Source organism: Rana temporaria, chromosome 8 (assembly GCF_905171775.1).
Source record: "Rana temporaria chromosome 8, aRanTem1.1, whole genome shotgun sequence".
NCBI classification, from domain to species: domain Eukaryota; kingdom Metazoa; phylum Chordata; class Amphibia; order Anura; family Ranidae; genus Rana; species Rana temporaria.
Genome location: NC_053496.1, coordinates 183,221,917 through 183,249,250, shown reverse-complemented (window position 1 = coordinate 183,249,250; position 27,334 = coordinate 183,221,917). Strand labels below are relative to the sequence as shown.

Sequence of the window (27,334 nt, the reverse complement as noted above, 5' to 3'; positions counted from 1 at the left end):
CCTGTGAACTGAATGGGCAGCTGCGAAGAGGCTGAGTATGCGGCCGCAGGCTCCAGGAACAGCCCTGCTGGGCGACCGCAAATATGCTGGGAGAGCCAGGAACAGCCCAGGATTTGGAGACCCCCCTGGCAAATCAGCATTTGACCCCCGAGGGCGTCCCGACCCCCAGGTTGAGAACCACTGATCTAGGTGGAGCCTCCGTACTGCTCTCTCCTTTACAATAAAGTCTCCTCTTACCCGGTGATGTGAGGGGCGGCTGATTCTCCATCATGACGTCCTTGTAGAGATCCTTGTGTCCTTCTAAATACTCCCACTCCTCCATGGAGAAATAGACAGTGACATCCTGACACCTTATAGGAACCTGACACACACAATGATACAGTCACCATCCAGACACACCCCTTGGGCCAGATTCACGTAGCTCAGCGGATCTATAGATCCGCTCGATCTACGTGAATTAAGATCCGCTCCCGCAAGTTTAGGAGGCAAGTGGCTAATTCACAAACCACTTACCTCCAAACTTGCGACGGCGGATCCTAAATCCCCCGGCGGAATTCAAATTCCGCGGCTAGGGGAGTGTCATATTTAAATCAGGCGCGTTCCCGCGCCGATTTAAATGCGCATGCGTCGTCCGTAGAATTTCCCGGCGTGCATTGCTCCCACTGACGTCACTAGGACGTCAGTGGTTGTGACGTGAGCGGGACTTGCGACGCGCGTGTTCGTGAATCGGCGTACGCAAACGACGTAGGAAAATTCAAATTTGACGCGGGAACGCCGGCTATACTTAACATTGGCTGCACCTGATAAAAGAAGGGGTAAGTATACGACGGAAAACCGCTACGGAAACGACCTAAGAACACTGCGACGGGTCCGCGTACGTTTGTGAATTTGCGTATCTCGCTGATTTACATATTATTTATCGTAAATCAGCGGGAACGCCCCCGGCACCATTTTTAAATTTAAAAAAAGATCCGACAGTGTAACACATTGTAACACTGTCAGATCTTAGCCCTATCTATGCGTATGTGATTCTATGAATCAGGCGCATAGATAGGACCAGTTTACGTCTGAGATACGATGGTGTATCTGTAGATAATACACCGTCGTATCTCTTTGTGAATCTGGCCCCTTGTCTGTTACTGGATAATGTCCCAGAATTCCCAGAATCCTCCTCACCTCTCCTGTCAGCAGCTCAGTGGTCTCATCTGTGAATTCTAGAATCTTCCTTTTAATTCTCTATTCTGTCAAGGAGGGAGATGTGATGGTCATATGATCACCAGACTTCACAGTGAGAAAACTCTAGAATTGAGTATTAATAAAAAAAAAAATCAAGTGACCTCCTAAAATCCTCCTCACCTCTCCGGTCAGGTCTGTGATTTATTAATTAATATAAGAGTGATCTTATGTGACCTGAAGGGGTTAATCTACATTTCCACACTATGGGCCAGATTCACAGAAGAGATACGATGGAGTATCTCAGATACACCATCGTATCTCGGATTTTTTCTAGTCCTATCTATGCGCCTGATTCATAGAATCAGTTACGCATAGATAGGGCTGAGATCCGACAGTGTCACACTGTGTTACACTGTCGGATCTTTTTTTTGATTTAAAAATGGCGCCGGGGGCGTTCCCGCTGATTTACACTGAATAATATGTAAATCAGCGAGATACGCGAAATTCACGAACGTACGCGGACCCGACGCTGTTCTTACGTCGTTTCCGTAGCGGTTTTCCGTCGTATACTTACCCTTTCTAAAAGCAGGGGTAAGTATTGTTAAGTATGGCCGTCGTTCCCGCGTCGATTTTGAAATTTCCTACGTCGTTTGCGTACGCCGATTCACGAACACGCGCGTTGCAAGTCCCGCTCACGTCGCAACCACTGACGTCCTATTGACGTCAGTGGGAGCAATGCACGCCGGGAAATTCCCCGGACGACGCATGCGTATTTAAATCGGCGCGGGAGCGCGCCTGATTTAAATATGACACTCCCCTAGCCGCGGAATTTGAATTCCGCTGGGGGAGTTAGGATCCGCCGTCGCAAGTTTGGAGGTAAGTGTGTTGTGAATTTGACACTTTCCTCACAAACTTGCGAGGGCGGATCTTAATTCACATCTAAAGATCCGCTAACCTTTGTGAATCTGGCCCTATATATGTGTGTATCATCATCTGCTGGAGATAAAAGACGTCACAGTGACTATGGAGGAAGAGGACGGACATGACGGGGTTACTGGGTGTGAATAGAAAATAAGATCTTATTACCTCCTCTGCTGCCAGTTCCAGCAATGTCTTCTCTCTACTTCCTCCCGACTCACCTCTCACCTGAATCTTCCTGTCTGTACCTGACATCACTTCCTGTCTTTCGTAGAGACTTCCTGTCTGAACCTGAAGTAAAAACCATGAGATTGGTCAGATACTAATTGGTATCATTCTGTGCAATGTACATTGCTAGACATTGGCCCGGATTCACAGACATCGGCGCATATTTATGCCGCCGTAGCGTATCTCTTTTACGATACGCTGGCGTAGCGCACAGATGCAAGCACTGGATTCACAAAGCACTTGCTCCCACTCGCTCTTAAAGATACGCTGAGTTTCCTCAGCGTAAGCCAGCGTAGGTGGTAGTGGGCGTGAGCCATGCTAATGAGGCGTGACCCCATGCAAATGATGGGCCGAGCGTCATAGAAGTACTTAAAACGAACGGCGCATGCGCCGTCCCGTGGATGTAACCCAGTGCGCATGCTCAGAATCACGTCGGAACTACTCCCTAAGATACGACGGATCGCTGCGTACGACGTGAACGTAACCTACGCCCAGCCCTATTCACGTACTACGTAAACGACGTAAATAACGACGGCTGTGTTCCCTGGTGCAGCCATTTGCATTGATGCTGCTGACTTACACCTGCTTTATGAGACATAACTTTACGCCGGACTTACGACTTACATAAACCGCGTATATTAATGCGCCGGGCGCAAGTACGTTTGTGAATCGGCGTATCTCACTCATTTGCATATTTGAATCGTAAATCAATGGGAGGAGAGATGACCCCATCTATAAGGATATACAGCCTATACACACCCATCGCAAAGCCATGTTTACACTATGAGACGTTTCTCGTGGCTGCAGTTCTTCTAAGCTCCACAAGATGGTGATCTCACTTCAACCCAGACAGGAAGTCCCTATGGAAGACAGGAAGTGATGTCAGCTACAGACAGGAAGTTAATTGTGGTATGAGGTAGCAAGTTTTTCATCCTGTGAAAGACTTCAGACGATGTTCATATGACCATCACATTGCCTCCACCTCCCTCCCCGATAGAATAGAGGAAAAAGAAGATTCCTGAAGTCGCGGCCAAGATCACTAAGCTGCTGACAGGAGAAGTGAGCGGTGCTGGGAATTCTGGGACATTATCCAGTTACAGACAAGGGGTGTGTCTGGATGGTGACTGTATCATTGTGTGTGTCAGGTTCCTATAAGGTGTCAGGATGTCACTGTCTATTTCTCCATGGAGGAGTGGGAGTATTTAGAAGGACACAAGGATCTCTACAAGGACGTCATGATGGACAATCAGCCGCCCCTCACATCACCGGGTAAGAGGAGACTTTATTGTAAAGGAGAGAGCAGTACGGAGGCTCCACCTAGATCCCCCATCATCTGATAAACACATAGGCCCGGATTCACAGACACTTACGCCGACGTATCGGTAGATACGCCGTTGTAAGTCCGAATGTGCGCCGTCGTATCTATGCGCTCATTCTTAAAATGAGATACGCCTGAATTTTACCAAGATACGACCGACGTAAGTCTCCTACGCCGTCGTATCTTGGGTGCATATTTACGCTGGCCGCAAGGGGCGCTTCCGTTGATTTACGCGTTGAATATGTAAATGAGCTAGATACCCTGATTAAAGAACGTACTTGCGCCTGTCGCTGTCATCTACGTCGTTTACGTAAGGTGTTTTTCCGGCGTAAAGTTAAACCACCAAAAAGCTGGTCTAAGTGGTTTAGGGTATGGACGTCGGAAGTGCCGTCGGATTTTACGTCGTTTACGTAAGTCGTACGTGAAGTTACGTTCACGTCGTACGCATTGAGCCATCGTATCTTAGGGAGTATTTGCGACGTGATTCTGAGCATGCGCGCGCATGCGCCGTTCGTTCGGCCATGCATTTACATGGGGTCACGCTTCATTATAATACAACACGCCCACCTTCCACCTACTTTGAATTAGGCGGGCTTACGCCGGACGATTTACGTTACGCCAGAGCAACGTTGTCGGCGAGTGCTTTGTGAATAGTGTACTTCCCTCTCTATGTTACGTCGGCGTAGCGCATATCAGATGTGCTACGCCGCTCTAAAGATACACCAATGTATCTGAATCCCGGCCATAGAAACAATGTATTCAGTCAGTGTGTGTGTTTCCTACAGATGGATCCAGTAATGGGAACCCGCCAGAGAGATGTCCCCGTCCTCTGTATTCCCGGGATTCCACACAGGAAGGTCACATCATCCCTCATCATCATCAGGTAGATGAGGAACAATTATTGGTAGTTATGATTTATACACAAACATATTTATTACAATGAATGTCTTATTATATATTCAGACTGGAAACCTCTGGGATTATAGTATTAATGTTAAAAAAGAGATAAAAGAGGAGGATGGTGAGGATAGTGTTATGAAGAAACGTTCAGGAGGTCACACGGATGTCACAACGGAGCCACCTAATAACAGACACCCAACAGAGAGATGTCCCCGTCCTCTGGATTCCCGGTATTCCAGACGGGAAGGTCACACCATCCCCCACCATCATCAGGTAGATGTTTGATAATAATTTATAGTTATACTGTATACATCAGCATGTATGTTACAATAAATGTTTTATAATATATTGCAGGGTGGAAACATTGGGGATTGTAATATTGTTGTTAAAGAAGAATATAAAGAGGAGAATGAGGAGTATGGAGTGATGGAGGAGTTTTCAGAAGGACACAAGGATATTATGGAGCCACCTAATACCAGGAACCCACCAGAGAGATGTCCCCGTCCTCTGTATTCCCGGGATTCCACACAGGAAGGTCACACCATCCTTCACTGTTACAAGGTTGGTGAGACGGAGAATTTAGAACATAGACTCGTCGAGACGATGTGTGGATTTCTTATGTGAGGTCACAATATCGAAGCTCTTATTTTACAGATGATATTCTCTCCCATTTTCTTGGTTTAGAGTGGAGATCCAATCGATATAGAATTTGAGGTTAAAGCAGAAGAAGAAGAGACGTATGTGAGTGATGATCAGCAGTCTATGGAGGAGGATGGAATAACGGGGACATTTATAGAGGAGGACACTCCTACAGAGATCAGCACAGGTGGGTCATTAACACTAAATCAAATTCCCCCACCTATACTGATTGGTCCAGAGTAAGGTGGGGACTGGGTGATATCAGCCTGTAATACCCTAGTCACTTTCTTGCGTTGTGTTGCCCATCCTGCCCATTAGATTTTTCTCTCGGATAGTCTTTGTTTTCTGTGTTGCAGACACAATTTATGTATCTAGATTGGATTTTTATCGATTCTGGGGTTCAGCTGCCAGCAAACTGTTGATTTTAACCATTGACATTGCTCAACCTAGGCACCTGGAGTATGTGTTTTGAGTCTTCTTTTCTATGCTTGGGTCCAGCAAGATCTCTGACAGATGGTGTTACTTGCGCTAAAAGTTCTCATTGTTTCCTCACTCTCTTACTAAGGTCCATGAATAAAAAAATGATCTGGTAGGAGATCAGAGGACCCATTTACTAGTTACCTTGATGGGGGAATTGTAAGATCCTCAGAGACAAAGCTGCCTGATGTGGGCGGAGTCCTGGTTTAGGGGAACCAGCTCATGTCTAGTAATAATCTTTGTATTCCTATTTTAGTAGATGGACGGGAGATGAGGAAAACCTCAGAGGATTGTCTCACTTTGTCTCCAGACTGTAAAGTAGAAGATGAGGACATCACACAGTATAGTCCAGGAGAAAACCTGACTACCTCAAATGTCCATCCGGCACCACACAGTGTAGATGGACCATCGTATTCCTCTTATCCTGAGGAACCTCAGACTGTGCGGGACGGTGCCGGACCATCGTATTCCTCTTATCCTGAGGAACCTCAGACTGTGCGGGACGGTGCTGGACCATCGTATTCCTCTTATCCTGAGGAACCTCAGACTGTGCGGGACGTTGCCGGACCATCGTATTCCTCTTATCCTGAGGAACCTCAGACTGTGCGGGACGGTGCCAGACCATCGTATTCCTCTTATCCTGAGAAACCTCAGACTGTGCGGGACGGTGCCGGACCATCGTATTCCTCTTATCCTGAGGAACCTCAGACTGTGCGGGACGGTGATGTTTTTCCAACAAATAATAGGTTTTTCTGTACTAAGTGCGGGATGTGTTTTTCAGAGAAGTCCAATCTTTCCATACATCAGAGATCCCACACACAGGAAAAGCCGTATTCCTGTTCTGAGTGTGGGAAATGTTTTGTAAAAAAATCACGTTTTGTCACACATCAGAGGTCTCACAAGGGGAAAAAGTTGTACTCCTGTCCGGAGTGTGGAAAATATTTTTCAAATAAGGCACTTCTCCACAGACATCTGAGGTCTCACACGGGTGAGAAGCCGTATTCTTGTTTTGAGTGTGGAAAATGTTTTTCAATGAAGTCACATCTTTCCAGACATCAAGGATTACACATGGCTGAGAAACCATATACCTGTCGTGAGTGCGGAAAATGTTTTTCATGTAATTCCAGTCTTCACAGACACCAGAGATTGCACACGGGGGAAAGGTCACTTTCCTGTCCTGAGTGTGGAAAATGTTTCTCGAGTAAATCTAGTCTTCATAGCCATCAAAGATTGCACACGGGTGAGAAGCCGTATTCCTGTCCTGAGTGCGGTAAATGTTTTTCGAATAAGTCAAGTCTTTCCTATCATCAGAGTTCACACATGACTGAGAAGCCGTATACCTGTCCTGAGTGTGGAACCTGTTTCGCACAAAAATCTGAACTTGTCAGACATCAGAGGTCTCACACGGGTGAGAAGCTGTATTCCTGTTCTGAGTGCGGGAAAAGTTTTTTAATCAAAGCACAACTTTTCACACATCAGAGGTCTCACACGGGGGAAAAACCGTACTCCTGTTCTGAGTGCGGGAAATGTTTTTCAGACAAGTCCACTCAAAAGAGACATCAGAGGTCACACACGGGTGAGAAGCCGTATTCCTGTCCTGAGTGCGGGAAATATTTTTCAAGGAATTCACATCTTTCCAGACATCAGAAATCGCACGCGGGGGAGAAGCCGTATTCCTGCTCTGAGTGCGGGAAATGTTTTTCAGAGAAGTCCCATCTTTCCAGACATCAGAGATCTCACACGGGGGAGAAGCCGTATTCCTGTCCTGAGTGAGGGAAATGTTCCTCACTGAAGTCCTGTCTTCCTGTACATCAGGGGTCCCACACAACCCTCGAGGTGTATTAGTGAGTGCGGGAAATGTGTTGTATATGAATGTTGCTGGACATGTGGGGAAGAAGCACACCCTGATATACACCTCAGATATACTCCATGGCTGATCTTCATCATGGAAGAAACAGTTCATCAGGAGATCAGAGATCACCAAAGACATGGATGAAGTGTTGTACCGTGTTGGCCATTGATAGAAGGAGAAAAATAAAAATGAATAATGGGGGAAACTAGTGCGCAAAACCACACTAACTAGAGCAGTAATAATTAAACTAAAGATTAAAAATAAAAAATATAAAAAATTAAACTAAGCAGCAGCCACGACAATAAGTGCTCACTCACTGATAATAATTGATAAATAAAGGGGAAGGGTAATGGCGCTTGCTAATAATCAAGATAAAATGCTCAATACGTTCTTAAATCCTGCTGAGGTCACAATCCAAATATCCAATCAATTGAGACAAAAAAAAAATATATACTCCTAATCAATATCACCCAACATCAATCAACAGGATGATGAGGGGGGTAAACTGAGTGATGTTGTTGTGAATAAGAACCACTTGGTGGTACAATGCCGCGTACACACGATCATTTTTCGGCATGAAAAAAACGTCGTTTTTAAAAAATTTCATTTAAAACGATCGTGTGTGGGCTTCACATCATTTTTCGGGTTCTGAAAAACGACAAAAAAAAAAAATTCGAACATGCTGCATTTTTTAAAGACGTTTTAAACTATGGGCTAGATTCAGTAAGACTTACGACGGGCGTATCAGTAGATACGCCGTCGTAAGCCTGAATCCGCGCCGTCATATCTTTAAGCGTATGCTCGAATTGAGAAACGCTTAAATGTTGCTAAGAAACGACCGGCGTAAGTCTCCTACGCCGTCGTATCTTAGGGTGCGTATTTACGCTGGCCGCTAGGTGGCGCTTCCGTTGATTTCCGCGTAGAATATGCAAATGAGCTAGATACGCCGATTCAGAAACGTACGTGCCCCCGGCGGATTTTTTTACGTCGTTTACGTAAGGCTTTTTCCGGCGTAAAGTTCCCCCTGCTATATGAGGCGTAGCCAATGTTAAGTATGGACGTCGGGACAGCGTCAAATTTTCCGTCGTTTGCGTAAGTCGTTCGCGAATAGGGCTTTGCGTAAATTACGTTCAAGTCGAAAGCATTGACTATTTGCAACGTGATTAGGAGCATGCGCACTGGTATACGTTCACGGACGGCGAATGCGCCGTTCGTTAGAGACGTCATTTACATGAGGTCATGTTTTATTTACATAAAACACGCCCACCTCTTCACAATTTGAATTAGGAGCGCTTACGCCGGCACATTTACGCTACGCCGCCGTAACTTAGGGCGCAGGTTCTTTCTGAATACAGAACCTGCCTCACCAAGTGACGGCGGCGTAGCGTATCTGAGATACGCTACGCCCGCACAAAGTTACAGCGGGCTTTCTGAATCTAGCCCTATGTATTTTTTCGGGTTGTAAATAATGATCGTGTGTGGGCTAAAATGATGTTAAAAACCTGCACATGCTCAGAAGCAAGTTATGAGACGGGAGCGCTCGTTCTGGTAAAACTACCATTCGTAATGGAGTAAGCACATTCATCACGCTGTAACTGACAGAAAAGCGCGAAATGTCTTTTACTAATACGGAATCAGCTAAAGCAGCCCCAGGGGTGGCGCCATCCGCATGGAACTTCCCCTTTTAGAGTGTTGTCGTACGTGTTGTACGTCACCGCGCTTTGCTAGAGCATTTTTTAAAAACGATGGTGTGTGGGCAACGTCGTTTTAATGATGAAGTTGGAAAAACTTTGTTTTTTTCTACATGCCGAAAAACGTTGTTTTGTTTTCATGCCGAAAAATGATCGCGTGTACGCGGCATAACAAATCGCGGCCGAGAGCAGAGACATTTCTAACTACACGCTACACGCTGTCTTTAAACGAGCCTGCTGTAAGTGTACATGCTTTTATTCATTAAATCTATTTATCAGTTTTACGCTATGGAGCTTTTATTTGTTTGATTGAGAGCCATCCAACCTGTGAACTTGTTGCTGGAGCCTGGGGACCTGGGGATCACTGACCAGAGGGATTAGGGTGACGAGGGTTAACGGGCTGACCGGGAGCTTCCCATCACAGGCGTATCTGCTGTGCTATTTATCCAGCAGCATTGGAGATCTATAGGCTTTTTACAAGCCTTTCTGAGGTGAGAGGCTTGGGGAAACGGATCACTTGTGTCGCACGTTATGCACTGTGGGACCTGCTGTGAAGATTAAGCACTTTATTGAAACACTTTATGCACTTTGGAAAATTATTGTCGATTGAAGCACCTTATTGGTCGATTGAAGGAAAAATGTCTCATTATGGCCACTAGATGGAGGTGACGATTATAGGAAATCACTGCGTTTATTGAAATGCGGGCAGAATTTGTCATGGCTATTTTTCATACAGTATCTCACAAAAGTAAGTACACCCCTCACATCCAGATCTGAGAGGAAATATCCCAGGACACCATCCGTCGTCTCATTAGGAGTATGCCCCGATGTTGTCAGGCATGCATACAAGCATGTGGGGGCCATACAAATTACTGAGGACCATTCTGAATTTTCAGCAAAATGGACTAGCCTGCTGCATCATTTTTTCACTTTGATTTTCGGGGTGTCTTTGAACTCAGCCCTCTGTAGATTGATAATTTTCATTCCCATCAACACATTACCCAGTCCCGACCAGTATAGATCCTAACACATTACCCAGCCCATACCAGTATAGATCCCAACACGTTACCCAGTCCCGACCAGTATAGATCCTAACACATTACCCAGTCCATACCAGTATAGATCCTAACACATTACCCAGTCCATACCAGGATATATCCTAACATATTACCCAGTCCATACCAGTATAGATCCCAACACGTTACCCAGTCCATACCAGTATAGATCCTAACACATTACCCAGTCCATACCAGGATATATCCTAACATATTACCCAGTCTATACCAGTATAGATCCCAACACGTTACCCAGTCCATACCAGTCTAGATCCTAACACATTACCCAGTCCAGACCAGGATATATCCTAACATATTACCCAGTCCATACCAGTATAGACCCTAACACATTACCCAGTCCATACCAGTATAGATCCCAACACATTACCCAGTCCATACCAGTATAGATTTTAACACATTACCCAGTCCATACCAGTATAGATCCCAACACGTTACCCAGTCCATACCAGTATAGATCCTAACACATTACCCAGTCCATACCAGTATAGACCCTAACACATTACCCAGTCCATACCAGTATAGATCCCAACACATTACCCAGTCCATACCAGTATAGATTTTAACACATTACCCAGTCCAGACCAGGATATATCCTAACATATTACCCAGTCCATACCAGTATAGACCCTAACACATTACCCAGTCCATACCAGTATAGATCCTAACACATTACCCAGTCCATACCAGTATAGATCCCAACACATTACCCAGTCCATACCAGTATAGATTTTAACACATTACCCAGTCCATACCAGTATAGATTTTAACACATTACCCAGTCCATACCAGTATAGATCCTAGCACATTACCCAGTCCATACCAGTATAGATCCTAACACATTACCCAGTCCATACCAGTATAGATTCTAACACGTTACCCAGTGCATACCAGTCTAGATCCTAACACATTACCCAGTCCATACCAGTATAGATCCTAACACATTACCCAGTCCAGACCAGGATATATCCTAACATATTACCCAGTCCATACCAGTATAGATCACAAGACATTACCCAGTCCATACCAGTATAAATCCTAACACATTACCCAGTCCATAACAGTATAGATTCTAACACATTACCCAGTCCATACCAGTATAGATTCTAATACGTTACCCGGTCCATACCAGTATAGATCCTAACACACTACCCAGTCCATACCAGTATAGATCCCAACACGTTACCCAGTCCATACCAGTCTAGATCCTAGCACATTACCCAGTCCATACCAGTATAGATTCTAACACATTACCCAGTACATACCAGTATAGATCCCAACACATTACCCAGTCCATACCAGTATAGATCCCAACACGTTACCCAGTCCATACCAGTATAGATTCTAACACATTACCCAGTCCATACCAGTATAGATCCTAACACATTACCCAGTCCATACCATTTGGACCATGAGGAAATGGCCTATTTTTTGTGGGGGTGAGTGTAGCACCCTCCTTTCAAGGTGCTAATAGGTAAGTAGGATAAAGGTAAATGTAGTTATTTTGGGCTGCTGTACTCAGTGGAGCTGGGCTTGATTAATTCAGGCTGTTCTGGGGTCTGCGGTTGCAGCCTTGCCTTCCTCTCCCTGTTCCTCCAGAAGGTGCTGGAACAGTGGGAGGAGAGGGTAGGGCCTGAGCGTGTCAGGTATACAGCCAATCCCTGATCAAGAGAATGTCCAGCAGGGGACTGAGATGTGTGTATAAGGTTTGGAGCCTGGAATAGCAGGAGAGTGAACCAGCCTAGAAGTACTATTATACCTTCCAAGGCCTTTGAGAATCTGCAAGATGTTCTGGGTGTTTCTAGCTCAGGAACGGGCTGAATGATCATCTACAAGTCGCAGGAACAGCTGGGGCAACGTCCAGGAAGGACTTGGCTGGGAGACTCATGAAGTTGTGCTGGCTGAACAATAGACTCCTCACTCAACGGTAGATCCTTGACAACAATTTAAGACCCCCTAACACCAATAGATCCAACCCAGCAACACTAGATCCCCCCAACAGCCACCATCAATGGACCCTCTATCAAAAAGCAACAATAGATCCCTACCAGCAACAATTGACCACCCTAACAACTCCTGGGGCAATGTCCAGGAAGGATTTGGCCGGGAGACTCATGGAGTAGTGTTGGCTGAACAATAGACTCCTCACTCAACAGTAGATCCATAACAGCAACGTAAGAACCCTGCAATAACAATAGATCCATGCCAGCAACAATAGATCCCCAGCAGCAATAGATCCCCCAACAGTCAAAATCAATAGACCCTCTATCAGCAAGCAACAATAGACCCTGGCCTGGATTCAAGAAGCAATTGCGCCTGTGTAACCATAGGTTACACAGCGCAATTGCTTACTTGCCCCGGCGTAACGAATGCTCCTGATTCAGGAACCTCATTACGCCGACTGCAGCCTAAGATCTGCGCGGCATAAGGCTCTTATGCCCGCATATCTTAGGCTGCATTCTTGCGATGGCCGCTAGGTGGCGTTCCCGTTGTGCTCAGCGTATAGTATGCAAATTGCATACTAACACCGATTCACAACGTTGCGCGAGCCCTGCGTACGCAATTTGCGTCGTTTACGTACGGCGGTTTTCGTGCAAGGCTGCCCCTGCTATTAGCAGGGGCAGCCCATGTTACGTATACCCGTCGTTCCCGCATCGCGAAATTTGAATTTTACGTAGTTTGCGTAAGTGAATCGTGAATGGCGCTGGACGCCATTCACGTTCACTTTGAAGCAAATGACGTCCTTGCGACGTCATTTGCCGCAATGCACGTCGGGAAAGTTTCCCGACGGAGCATGCGCTCTACGATCGGCGCGGGAACGCGCCTAATTTAAATGATTCCCGCCCCCTACGGGATCATTTAAATTGCGCACTCTTGCGCCGGGCATTTTGTCGGCGCGCCCGTGCAATTTACGGAGCTTGTGCTCCGTGAATCGAGGGCAGCGCAAAAAAATTGCGGGGGCGCAGGGCAAAATCGTTGCCCTGCGCCTCTGTAATAAATGCGCAAATCTACTTAAAATCCGACCCCCTGTGTTCAACAGTAGATTCCTACCAGCAACTATTGATCCCCTAACAACTTAAGACCCCTCCCCCTAACAACAATAGATCCACCACAGCACCAACAAAATCCCCAATGATAATGGATCCCCCAGCATTACTAGACCCTCCAGCATCCCATTCAATGCTGGGGGTGCCAAAATCCTGCGTTTTCCCACATTACTGCTGAAAAAAAGCCCTGGGTATCACATTACAGCCTTACCATGCCTCAAAATGGGCATTTCTTATTTGACTCAACACTTGAACTTGCCGAACCCTGGTCAAACGGAACCCAGGGTAGTTTCACTCATCTGGCTAGACCGGCTCATGTGATAGGCGGAACACTGAATCAATCTACTATAACACAAGCCGGTATAGGGGGTGGGACCTTGTTACACCGAGCTGCCAAACACAGACCCAGCTCCGTAACACACAGCGGGGGATGTCCGCTGTGTGTGTGATACACAGCTCAAAGCGGCGCCACGGCTGTTCAGCCATGCCGCTCTGTGTCCGATCGCTTCAGCCAGGAAACGTTCAGCCTGGTCCGTCCCTGCACCTCACTCGCCCTGCACTAGATTCCACTCGCAAAATGCGAGCAGGCGAGTGGAATTTTTGAGGGCTGGCCTATAGCATTTATAATGTGTTTATGACATGTTTTCATTGTATTTATGGAGTCTGTCCTGAACCAATTCTAAAAAAAATACCCCTGGAAAAGCACATTGACCCCCGGTGTGATGAGGACTCATCTCCACAACACTGGCAGGTGGATGTGGAATTTTGTGAGCCAGGTGCTTTTTGAAATCTGGAAGACCCCATTGATAATAAGAGGACCCTCAGATACTCCCCCCTCCCAATATGAAGGAGAATGGGGTACTCACACCTGTCATAATAAACAATTTCTGTCTCTCGGTACCAACTGACATTTAGGTATGAGCCGACAGCTCAATCTGTACTAGGGATGCCACCTGTCCAGGATTCACCCGGACAGTCCAGGTTTCAAATTGTGTGTCTGGGTTTCAGACTGCCTGAAACCCAGACACTCTGGGCCGGATTCAAATGCCTGAGCATATCTGTCCGGCCCGCGTAACGTATCTCTGATACGTTACGCCGCTCTAACTTTGGGCGCAAGTTCTTTATTCAGAAAGAACTTGCGCCCTTAGTTACGGCGGCGTAACGTATGTGTTGCGGCGTAAGGCTGCGTAATTCAAATGGGGATGTAGGGGGCGTGTTTTATATAAATGTGTCTTGACCCCGCGTTTTTTACGTTTTGTTTGAACGGCGCATACGCCGTCCGTAAAATATCCCAGTGTGCATTGATCTAAATGACGTCGCAAGGACGTCATTGGTTTCGACGTTAATGTAAATTACGTCCAGCCGTATTCGCGAACAACTTACGAAAACTACGTAAAATTTCAAAACTCGGCGCAGGAACGACGGCCATACTTAACATTAGCTACCCCTCATATAGCAGGGGTAACTATACGCCGGAAAAAGCCGAACGCAAACGACGTAAAAAAAAAAGCGCCGGGCGGTCGTTCGTTTCTGAATCGGCGTAAATCCTCATTTGCATATTCCTCGCATAAAACATACGGAAGCGCCACCTAGCGGCCAGCCTGAAATTGCAGCCTAAGAACCGACGGTGTAAGACACTTACACCTGGCGGATCTTAGGGAGATCTATGCGTAACTGATTTTCTGAATCAGTCGCATAGATACGACGGGCCGGACTCCGTCGCATCAGTCGCATAGATACGACGCCGTCGTATCTCTTTCTGAATCTAGCCCAATATTCGTAATAGACTGTGGCTCCCCAAGTAACCACAACTGCTGAGTACATAGGTGTGCGCAAGGGGCCCCATCTCCATACACGGACAGGATAAGAGAAAGGGCTTGATCTGCTCCTCCTCCTCCCTCCCCCTACTCCTCTGTCTACCCACTCCAATCCTCTGCATTCTGTGCCTCAGAAAAGGGATGTGTGGGTTTGAAATTCGAAGCTCAGAAACCAGCAGATACATCGTGGATGAAAGGTGTCGATACCTGAGCCTCCATCCTCGAGTGAGTGAACTGACCATCCAATGTCTGTGACTGAAGTCTCCCCCCTCCCTCCCTTTTCTGAGTGAGTATACAAAGGTAAGAAGGACTCAGATGTAAATGGTGCCCTGTGGACTCTGATGTAAGGGGGGCTTTGGGAACCCTAATTTAAGGGGGGTGCATGAAACTCTGATGTAATTGGGAGGTTTGGTGAGCAGAAACCATCTTCCATCAAAGTTCTCCTTTATATCAGAGTCCACAGTGTTCCCCCTTAAAAAATGTTTTGCCGTGTGCCACAAAAGTGTTCGGGTTTTGCTTGAATAAAAGGTGGCAACCCTAATCTCTACCTAGTTTCGATCCAAACTTTGGTCTTTCGAAGGAACTCCATAACTTTATTTCTACCACTTCTATGTATGGTTTTTGGCTCCCATTAAGAAGAGGTCCAAATGGGCTAAAGTTCTGGAGTTCATTCGAACAACCAAAGTTTTGTCCGAAACTGAGTACAGATTGAGCTGTTGGTTCATCCCTGGATTCAGTTACTGAGAGACAGAAATTGTTTATTACTCAGAAACCTTTAGAAGAACCCTGACAGAGAAAGCCTGGATTAGGCAGTAATATATTTCTATCCCCCCCTTGGTTCAAATAGAGATGACCCCATATATAAGGATATACAGTACATACACACACAGCACAAGGGCATGTTCACGCTACAAAACGTATCTCAGGGCTGCAGTTCCTCTGAGCTCCACAAGATGGTGATCTCACTTCTACCAAGACAGGAAGTCTCTATGGAAGATAGGAAGTGATGTCAGATATAAATAATGAAGTTCCGGGTGAGAGGCGAGTCGGGAGGAAGTAGAGAGGAGACATTGCTGGAACTGGCAGCAGAGAGGTAATAAGATATTATTTTCTTACACCCAGTAACCTCCCATCATGTCCGTTATCTTCCTCCATAGTCACTGTGACATCTTTAATCTCCGGCAGAGGATGATACACACATATATCGTGTGGAAACCTAGATTAACCCCTTAAGGGTTAGAACATTTCCCCACTTACGGATCGGAACATTTTCTTAATTTTGTAGACAATTCACCTTTCCCTTTAACCACTTAAGGACCGCCTAACGCCTATATACGTCGGCAGAATGGCACGGCTGGGCACAATCACGTACCTGTACGTGATTGTATAATGCCCAGCAGTGGGTCCGAAGCTCCGTGGCCGCGGGACTCGCAGACCCGATCGCCGCTGGAGTCCCGAGATCGGTCCCCAGAGCTGAAGAACGGGGAGAGCTGTATGTAAACACAGCTTCCCCGTTCTTCACTGTGGCGCCGTCATCGATCGTGTGTTCCCTTATATAGGAAATCACAATCAATGACGCCAGACCTACAGCCACACCCCCCTACAGTTAGAAACACAGATTAGGTCACACTTAACCCCTTCAGCGCCCCCTTGTGGTTAACTCCCAAACTGCAATTGTCATTTTCACAGTAACCAGTGCATTTTTAATGCATTTTTTGCTGTGAAAATGACAATGGTCCCAAAAATGTGTCAAAATTGTCCGATGTGTCCGCCATAATGTCGCAGTCACGAAAAAAAAATTGCTGATCGCCGCCATTAGTAGTAACTAAAAAAGAATGAATAAAAATGCAATAAAACTATCCCCTATTTTGTAAACGCTATAAATTTTGCGCAAACCAACCGATAAACGCTTATTGCAATTTTTTTTTACCGAAAATAGGTAGAAGAATACGTATCGGCCTAAACTGAGGAATTTTTTTTTTATATATATATGTTTTTGGGGGATATTTATTATAGCAAAAAGTAAAAAATATAGCATTTTTTTCAAAATTGTCTCTACTTTTGTTTATAGCGCAAAAAATAAAAACCGCAGAGGTGATCAAATACCACCAAAAGAAAGCTCTATTTGTGGGGAAAAAAAGACGCCAATTTTGTTTGGGAGCCACGTCGCACAATCGCGCAATTGTCAGTTAAAGCGACGCATCGCCGAATCGCAAAAAGGGGCCTGGTCCTTTACCTGCATTTTGGTCCGGGTCTTAAGTGGTTAATGACCTTCTTACCTCATTTGTTTATACTAATGGATTATACGACTTTTATTAGTGGGGGGGGGGGGGGGATTGGAATATGTATATCTTTATTTTATGAGATTCAAATAGGAAGAAAGAGGGAATATTTCCTAAATGATCCCAGTCTCAGGGATTCATCCTATAATGTGATCAGTAAAGCCTCCAGAGTACACCAAGATCACAAGAATATAATGTGTCCCGGCAAAGCCCAAAGACAAAGTTCTTCTTTCAGAAACAGAAACCTCACAGAGTGCCCCTTACAGCTCCTCCTCTTAATGTCCCTCCAATCAGAATCAGAGAATCCTATGACCTTACAGCTCCTCCCAACATCCCTCTAACCGGAGTCAGAGAATCTTATGACATCACACTGAGCTCACAGCTCCTCCCAATGTCCCTCCATCCAGAGTCAGAGAATACTATGACATCACACTGAGCTCACAGCTCCTCCCAATGTCCCTCCATCCAGAGTCAGAGAATACTATGACATCACACTGAGCTCACAGCTCCTCCCAATGTCCCTCCATCCAGAGTCAGAGAATACTATGACATCACACTGAGCTCACAGCTCCTCCCAATGTCCCTCCATCCAGAGTCAGAGAATACTATGACATCACACTGAGCTCACAGCTCCTCCCAATGTCCCTCCATCCAGAGTCAGAGAATACTATGACATCACACTGAGCTCACAGCTCCTCCCAATGTCCCTCCATCCAGAGTCAGAGAATACTATGACATCACACTGACCTCACGTTTATAAAGTGTGGTTGTCTCAATTAATGTTTTATTATCTATTCAGAGTTAAAATCTCAGGGATTCTAATACTGTTGTGAAAGAAGAGTTTAAAGAGGAGGATGAGGAGTATGGTGTGATGAAGCAGCTTTCTGAAGCACAAAAGGACCTCATGATGGAGCAATCAAGTAACAGAAACCCACCAGAGAGATGTCCCCCCAACTTCATGAGTGTGATCGCGGGTCCCGCAGATATAAACAATAATTTCCCCATTCTTCCTAGTGACAGGACACTGATCAAAGCTCCCTGTGATCGGGAAGCAGTGATCAGTATCATGACACACGTAGCCCAGCCCTCCTACAGTTAGAACACATCTCTAGGACACACTTAATCCCTTCAGCGCCCCCTCCTGGTTAACCCCTTCACTGCCAGTCACAGTTATACAGTAATAAAAGCAAATTTATAGCACTATAGTGTCCGATGTGTCCGCCATAATGTCCCGGTCACGATAGAAATTGCTGATCACCGCCATTACTAGTAAAAAAAAATATTAATAAAAATGCCATAAAACTATCCCCTATTGTGTGGACGCTATTAATTTTGCACAAACCAATCAATAAACGCTTTTTACCAAAAATAGGTAGAAGAATACGTATCAGCCTAATAGAAAATATTGTTTTTTTTTTCAAAATTTTCACTCTTTTTTTGCTTATAGCGCAAAAAATAAACATCTCAGAGGTTATCAAATACCACCAAAATAAAGCTCTATTTGTGGGGAAAAAAGGACGTATATTTAGTTTGGGAGCCACGTCGCACGACCGCGCAATTCTCAGTTAAAGTGACGCAGTGCCGAATTGCAAAAAGTGCTCTGGTCTTCGGCCAGCCAAATGGTCCGGGGCTGAAGTGGATAAGGATGGCTTAAAAAATCTCTGGCTGGCTCTGCCTAATTGTGGGGACCCTAAGGCTGGAATCACACTAGTGCTGTGCGAATTTCAGCTCTCTTATCTCTGCAGAGAGATAAGAGAAGTGTTCAGCAGATTAGCAACCTTTTACATGCGAATTTGGAGACCTGGGAGAAGTTACGGGTGAGAGGAGAGTGGGGAAGAAGTATATTGAGCTGAATGAGAGAAATTCCTGAAGAGAACTGAACACATCTGCGAATTCAGCTGCGTACCCATAGAAGATAATGGGACTGAATTCGCACCTGAGCCGCACCGCAATGCCTAAAAGACGCACACGGTTTGGCAGCAATGCGCAGTGCGAATGCATCGCACATATGTGAACCAGCCTCATTGAAAACAATGTATTTTAAAATGTTCTGCGAATTGGATGCGGTTTAAGTTGCACTCAATTCACATAGGTGTGAACCTGGCCTAAAGCTATGCAGACACCATTAAATAGGAGGTCAATCAGCTACAGCTCATGAAACCCCCTCTAGCAACCCCTGAAGGATCCTGCTCTCCCCTCTACTATCTCCCAATGCAACAACTGATCCCCTCTACTATCTCCCCATGCTACAACCGGAGGGGAAATGGAAGGGAAAGGATAGCCTAGCTTTAATTTATACTATGGTGATGGGGTGAGTGTGTGTTGCTAGGTGCTCTCCAGAACTGTTTTGTCTTTCTTGTAATAAAGGTGTATGTGTTTCCTTTGCTCCTCAGCTCCATCTAGTGGCCCCCAATGTAAACTTTCACTACTGCCCATATTAACCACTTCCGGACCGCCTCCTGCACATATACGTCGGCAGAATGGCACGGCTGGGCACAAGCACGTATATATACGTCCTGTACTTGTACCCAGCCGTGGGTCGCGGGCGCGCGCCCGCGACCCGGTCCGAATATCCGGGACCGCGGCGATCGGTCCCCGGAGCTGAAGAACGGGGAGAGCCGTGTGTAAACACGGCTTCCCCGTGCTTCACTGTGGCGGCGTATCGATCGCGTCATCCCCTTTATAGGGGAGACACGATCGATGACGTCACACCTACAGCCACACCCCCCTACAGTTGTAAACACTCACAAAGTGAACACATAACCCCAACAGCGCCCCCTGTGGTTAACTCCCAAACCGCAACTGTCATTTTCACAATAAAGAATGCAATTTAAATGCATTTTTTGCTGTGAAAATGACAATGGTCCCAAAAATGTGTCAAAATTGTCCGATGTGTCCGCCGTAATGTCGCAGTCACGAAAAAAATCGCTGATCGCCGCCATTAGTAGTAAAAAAAATAAAAATGCAATAAAACTATCCCCTATTTTGTAAACGCTATAAATTTTGTGCAAACCAACCGATAAACGATTATTGCGATTTTTTTTTACCAAAAATAGGTAGAAGAATACGTATCGGCCTAAACTGAGGAAAAAAAAAATTATATATGTTTTTGGGGGATATTTATTACAGCAAAAAGTAAAAAATATTGAATTTTTTTCAAAATTGTTGCTTTATTTTTGTTTATAGCGCAAAAACTAAAAACCGCAGATGTGATCAAATACCACCAAAAGAAAGCTCTATTTGTGGGGAAAAAAGGACGCCAATTTTGTTTGGGAGCCACGTCGCACGACCGCGCAATTGTCTGTTAAAGCAACGCAGTCCCGAACTGTAAAAACACCTTGGGTCTTTAGCCAGCATATTGGTCCGGGGCTTAAGTGGTTAATTGACATTTGTTCAGAAGCGAAAAAAGGCTTAGGCCCAGATTCTTAAAGACTTACGACGGCGTATCTCCAGATACGCAGTCGTAAGTCCGAATGGCCGCCGTATCTATGCGCCTGATTCATAGAATCAGTTACGCATAGATTTGGCCAAGATACGAGCGGCGTAAGTCTCCTCAGCCGTCGTATCTTTGGGGTGCATATTTACGCTGGCCGCTAGGTGGCGCTTCCGTTGATTTCCGCGTTGAATATGCAAATGAGCTAGATACGCCGATTCACGAAGCGTACGTGCGCCTGTCGCATTTAGTTACGCCGTTTACGTAAGACACACGCCGGCGTAAAGATAAAGCAGGTCTCTAGGTGGCGCAGCCCATGCAAAGTATGGACGTCGGAACAAGTGTATCTTTTTACGTCGTTTGCACAAGTCGTACGCGAATAGGGCTGTGCGTAAGTTACGTTCACGTCGTAGGCAGTGTTCGACGTATCTTAGGCATTCTATCCAACGCATGCGCACTGGGATACGTCCATGGACGGCGCATGCGCCGTTAGTTTAAAACGTCATTTACGTGGGGTCATACTTTATTTACATAAAACACGCCCAGCTCTTCACAATTTGAATTAGGTGCGCTTACGCCGGCACATTTACGCTACGCCGCCGTAACTTAGGACGCAAGTGCTTTGTGAATACAGCACTTGCCTCTCTAAGTTGCGGCGGCGTAGCGTAAATACGATACGCTACGCCCGCCCACACTTACGCTGCCCTACCTGAATCTAGGCCTTAATGTTTATTTGTCCAATTGGCACAGAAAGAATATACATGCAGATTTGCGTGATGAATGATTATGCAAAAGTTGTTTATAAATAGACCCCTTAGTAACCCATTCCAATGTTCTAATTCCCAGTGGGGCAACCGGCCTATTAACCCAACATACATCCCCATCCTAATATTGTACAGCTAATACAGTCCTTTTAATTCTCCACTATCCATCTACAGAGAAAGCCGCATAGATCACATGACCACATCACTGAAGATGGAGGAGGACCGGAGTCACATGACTAAGAAGATACTAAACCTCACCCTGGAGATCATCTACCTGCTGACCGGAGAGGTGAGGAGGATTCTGGGAGGTCACATGACATCACTCTTATCTCTATTAATAAAACACAGACCTGCCTGGAGAGGTGAGGAGGATTCTGGGAGGTCACATGACATCTCTCTTATCTTTATTAATAAAACACAGACCTGACCGGAGAGGTGAGGAGGATTCTGGGAGGTCACATGACATCACTCTTATCTCTATTAATAAAACACAGACCTGCCTGGAGAGGTGAGGAGGATTCTGGGAGGTCACATGACATCTCTCTTATCTTTATTAATAAAACACAGACCTGACCGGAGAGGTGAGGAGGATTCTGGGAGGTCACATGACATCACTCTTATCTCTATTAATAAAACACAGACCTGCCTGGAGAGGTGAGGAGGATTCTGGGAGGTCACATGACATCTCTCTTATCTTTATTAATAAAACACAGACCTGACCGGAGAGGTGAGGAGGATTCTGGGAGGTCACATGACATCACTCTTATCTCTATTAATAAAACACAGACCTGACCGGAGAGGTGAGGAGGATTCTGGGAGGTCACATGACATCACTCTTATCTCTATTAATAAAACACAGACCTGACCGGAGAGGTGAGGAGGATTCTGGGAGGTCACATGACATCACTCTTATCTCTATTAACCACTTAAGCCCCGGACCATTTTGCAGCTAAATGCCCAGGCCAGGTTTTGCGATTCGGCACTGCGTCGCTTTAACAGACAATTGCGCGGTCGTGCGACGTGGCTCCCAAACAAAATTGGCGTCCTTTTTTCCCTACAAATAGAGCTTTCTTTTGGTGGTATTTGATCACCTCTGCGGTTTTTTCTTTTTTGCTCCATAAACAAAAATGGAGCGACAATTTTGAAAAAAATGCAATATTTTATACTTTTTGTTATAATAAATATCCCCCAAAAACATATATAAAAACATATTTTTCCCTCAGTTTAGGCCGATACGTATTCTTCTACCTATTTTTGGTAAAAAAAATTGCAATAAGCATTTATCGATTGGTTTGCGCAAAATTTATAGCGTTTACAAAATAGGGGATAGTTTTATTGCATTTTTATAAATTTTTTTTTTTTACTACTATTGGCGGCGATCAGCGATTTTTTTCGTGACTGCGACATTATGGCGGACACTTCGGACAATTTTGACACATTTTTGAGACCATTGTCATTTTCACAGCAAAAAATGCATTTAAATTGCATTGTTTATTGTGAAAATTACAGTTGCAGTTTGGGAGTTAACCACAGGGGGCGCTGTAGGGGTTAGTGTTCACTTAGTGTGTGTTTACAACTGTAGGGGGGTGTGGCTGTAGGACTGACGTCATCGATCGAGTCTCCCTTATAAAAGGGATCACTCGATCGATACGCCGCCACAGTGAAGCACGGGGAAGCCGTGTTTACATACGATCGGACCCCCCACCCGCTAGAAGGCAAGGATGTATATAGTCGTGCGGCGGGCGTTAAGGGGTTAATAAAACACAGACCTGACCGGAGAGGTGAGGAGGATTCTGGGATTCTAACATGATCTTCCTTTTGGTTCTCCAATACAGAGATTTCCTCTTGTGAAGTCAGGTGATCATATGACCATCACAGTGCCTCCATGTGACTCCCTAAATCCTGAGAGACACAACATGGAGAAGATTCTAGAAGTCACCAAGAAGATGATGGAGCTGCTGACAGGAGAGGTGAGGAGGATTCTGGGAATTCTGGGACATTATCCAGTAACAGACAAGGGGTGTGTCTGGATGGTGACTGTATCATTGTGTGTGTCAGGTTCCTATAAGGTGTCAGGATGTCACTGTCTATTTCTCCATGGAGGAGTGGGAGTATTTAGAAGGACACAAGGATCTCTACAAGGACGTCATGATGGAGAATCAGCCGCCCCTCACATCACCGGGTAAGAGGAGACTTTATTGTAAAGGAGAGAGCAGTACGGAGGCTCCACCTAGATCCCCCATCATCTGATAAACACATAGAAACAATGTATTCAGTCAGTGTGTGTGTTTCCTACAGATGGATCCAGTAATGGGAACCCACCAGAGAGATGTCCCCGTCCTCTGTATTCCCGGGATTCCACACAGGAAGGTCACACCATCCCCCACCATCATCAGGTAGGTGGAGCTGGGGGTCTTGATCATGAAATGACCGAACAAAGTCACTGGTAGTTATGATTTATATACAAGCATATTCATTACAATGAATGTTTAATTGTATATCCAGAGAAACCTCCAGGTCTCTAAGATTGTTAAAAAAGATTATAAAGAGGAGGATGGAGTGATGGAGGAGCTTTCAGAAGGACACAAGGATGTCACAATGGAGCCGCCTAATACCAGGAACCCACCAGAGAGAAGTCCCCGTCCTCTGTATTCCCGGGATTCCACAATCGATGATCACACCACTTCTTACCATTACAAGGTTGGTGGGATGGAACATCTGGAACATGGACTCATGGAGATGATGTGTGGATTTATTATGTGAGCTTATATTTTACAGATGATATTCTCTCCCATTTTCTTGGTTTAGAGTGGAGATCCAATCGATATAAAAGTTGAGGTTAAATCAGAAGAAGAAGAAGAGACGTATGTGAGGGATGATCAGCAGTCTATGGAGGAGGATGGAATAACGGGGACATTTATAGAGGAGGACACTCCTACAGAGATCAGCACAGGTGGGTCATTAACACTAAATCCATTCCTCCGCCTATACTGCTCACTGATTGGTCCAGAGTAGGGCGGGGACTGGGTGATATCAGCCTGTAATCCCCGGGTCACTTTCCTGAGCTGTGTTCCCCGTCCTAGTCTAGTAATAATCTTTGTATTTCTATTTTAGTAGATGGACGGGAGATGAGGAAAACCTCAGAGGATTGTCTCACTTTGTCTCCAGACTGTAAAGTAGAAGATGAGGACATCACACAGTATAGTCCAGGAGAAAACCCGACTACCTCAAATGTCCATCCGGCACCACACAGTGTAGATGGACCATCGTATTCCTCTTATCCTGAGGAACCTCAGACTGTGCGGGACGGTGCCGGACCATCGTATTCCTCTTATTCTGAGGAACCTCAGACTGTGCGGGACGGTGCCGGACCATCGTATTCCTCTTATCCCGAGGAACCTCAGACTGTGCGGGGCGGTGCCGTCCTTCCAACAGATAAGAGGTTTTCCTGTTCCGAGTGTGGAAAGTGTTTCCGTTTTAAATCCGGTCTTAATGTGCATAAAAGAACTCACACAGGCGAGAAGCCACATTCATGTTCTGAGTGTGGGAAATGTTTTATACAGAAATCAGGTCTTGTCATACATCAGAGATCTCACACGGGAGAGAAGCCATTTTCCTGTCCTGAGTGCGGGAAAGGTTTTGCAAAAAAAGCACGTCTTGTTGCCCATCACAAGTCTCACACGGGGGAGAAGTCGTATTCCTGTTCTGAATGTGGGAAATGTTTCTCAGGCAAGACCAATCTTTATAGACATCGGAGATATCACACGGGTGAGAAGCCATATTCCTGTCCTGAGTGCGGGAAATGTTTTAGAGATGGCTCCAATCTTTACAGACATCAGAGGTCTCACACAGGGGAAAAACCATATTCCTGTGCTGAGTGCGGGAAATGTTTTTCAGATAAGTCCAATCTTCATAATCATCAGAGATCACACATGGAGGAGATTCCGTTTCCATGTCCTGAGTGCGGAAAATGTTTTTCAAGCAAGTCACATCTTTCCAGACATCAGAGATTGCACACGGGTGAGAAACCGTATTCTTGTCCTGAGTGCGGGAAATGTTTTTCAAATCGATCACATCTTCACAGACATCAGAGGTCTCACACGGGGGAAAAGACACTTTCCTGCCCTGAGTGTGGAAAATGTTTATCAGATAAGACCAGTCTTTATAATCATCAGAGATTGCACACGGGTGAGAAGCCGTATTCCTGTCGTGAGTGCGGAAAATGTTTTTCAAATCGGTCTAGTCTTTGCTATCATCAGAAGTTCCACATGGATGAGAAGTTATATTCCTGTCCTGAGTGTGGGACGTGCTTTGCACTAAAGTCAGAACTTGTCAGACATCAGAGGTGTCACTCAAATGCGAAGCCGTATTCTTGTCCTGAGTGCGGGAAATGTTTTTTAATGAAGTCACAACTTGTCAGACATCGGAGATTGCACTCAGGCGAGAAGCCGTATTCCTGTCCTGAGTGCGGGAAATGTTTTTTGGTTAAGTCGCATCTTGATAGACATCGGAGGTCGCACACGGGGGAGAAGCCGTATGCATGTACGGAGTGCGGGAAATGCTTTTCAAGGAAGTCGCATTGTGACAGACATCGGAGATTGCACACACGGGAGAAGCCACTTCCCTGTCCTGAGTGAGGGAAATGTTCCTCACTGAAGTCCTGTCTTCCTGTACATCAGGGATCCCACACAACCCTCGAGGTGTATTAGTGAGTGCGGGAAATGTCTTGTATATAAATGTTGCTGGACATGTGGGGAAGAAGCACACCCTGATATACACCTCAGATATACTCCATGGCTGATCTTCATCATGTAAGAAACAGTTCATAGACCTCAACCGTAGCTTGACCTTTTTGACAAAGATGTCCTATGGAATGAATGATACAACAGTGCCATCTAGAGGTCAGATTGGTAAATGTTTCTCCCATTGAAATATAGTATTGAGAAAGGGGGGCCACACGCTTGTGGGGGTAATAAAACTTTCCAAATAAAAAGGCAACGACATAAAAAACAGTTGATAAGGAGATCAGAGATCACCAAAGACATGGATGAAGTGTTGTACCGTGTTGGCCATTGATAGCAGGAGAAAAATAACCTCTCATTGGCTGAGTACATTTTGTGGTATGGAGACTATGGGCCAGATTCTCGTCCAGCGGCGTAATTTTGTGCGGGCGTAACGTATCCGCTTTACGTTACGCCTCCGCAACTTAGACGGGCAAGTGCTGTATTCTCAAAGCACTTGCTCCATAAGTTGCGGCGGCGTAGCGTAAATCTGCCGGCGTAAGCCCGCCTAATTCAAATTTGGATCAGGGGGTCGTGTTTTATGTAAATCTACTGTGACCCGACGTGATCGCCGTCCGTGGAATTTCCCAGTGTGCATTGCTCCAAAGTACGCCGCAAGGACGTCATTGGTTTCGACGTGAACGTAAATGACGTCCAGCCCCATTCACGGACGACTTACGCAAACGACGTAACTTTTTCAAATTTAGACGCGGGAACGACGGCCATACTTAACATTGCTACGCCGCACTTATGCCACCATATAGCAGGGGCAACATTACGCCGGGAAAAGCCTAACATAAACGGCGTATCTTTACTGCGTCGGCTGCGCGTACGTTCGGGAATTCGTGTATCTAGCTAATTTGCATACTCGATGCGGAATTCGACGGAAGCGCCACCTAGCGGTCAGTAAAAATATGCAGTTAAGATCCGACGGCGTA

At 45.7% G+C, this 27,334-nt stretch overlaps 1 protein-coding gene across 1 annotated transcript; it reads left to right on the top strand.

Annotated features, from left to right (window-relative positions):
- The first annotated feature begins 6,310 nt into the window (after window positions 1-6,310).
- LOC120909549 (oocyte zinc finger protein XlCOF7.1-like) lies at window positions 6,311-26,309 on the top strand. The gene is made up of 3 exons (XM_040321321.1): window positions 6,311-7,410; window positions 25,058-25,876; window positions 26,129-26,309. The coding sequence occupies exons 1-3, from the start codon at window positions 6,425-6,427 to the stop codon at window positions 26,250-26,252; spliced, it is 1,929 nt and encodes a 642-aa protein (XP_040177255.1). The 5' UTR covers window positions 6,311-6,424; the 3' UTR covers window positions 26,253-26,309.
- Window positions 26,310-27,334: the final 1,025 nt, after the last annotated feature.

Excerpts from the sequence above, each read along its gene's own strand:
- LOC120909549 (XM_040321321.1), top strand. The coding sequence starts at position 6,425 with ATGTGTTTTTCAGAGAAGTCCAATCTTTCCATACATCAGAGATCCCAC. Across the intron at positions 7,411-25,057 it reads TCTCACACGGGGGAGAAGCC|GTTTTCCTGTTCCGAGTGTG; the intron begins GTATTCCTGTCC and ends AACAGATAAGAG. Across the intron at positions 25,877-26,128 it reads AGTCTTTGCTATCATCAGAA|GTCGCACACGGGGGAGAAGC; the intron begins GTTCCACATGGA and ends TAGACATCGGAG.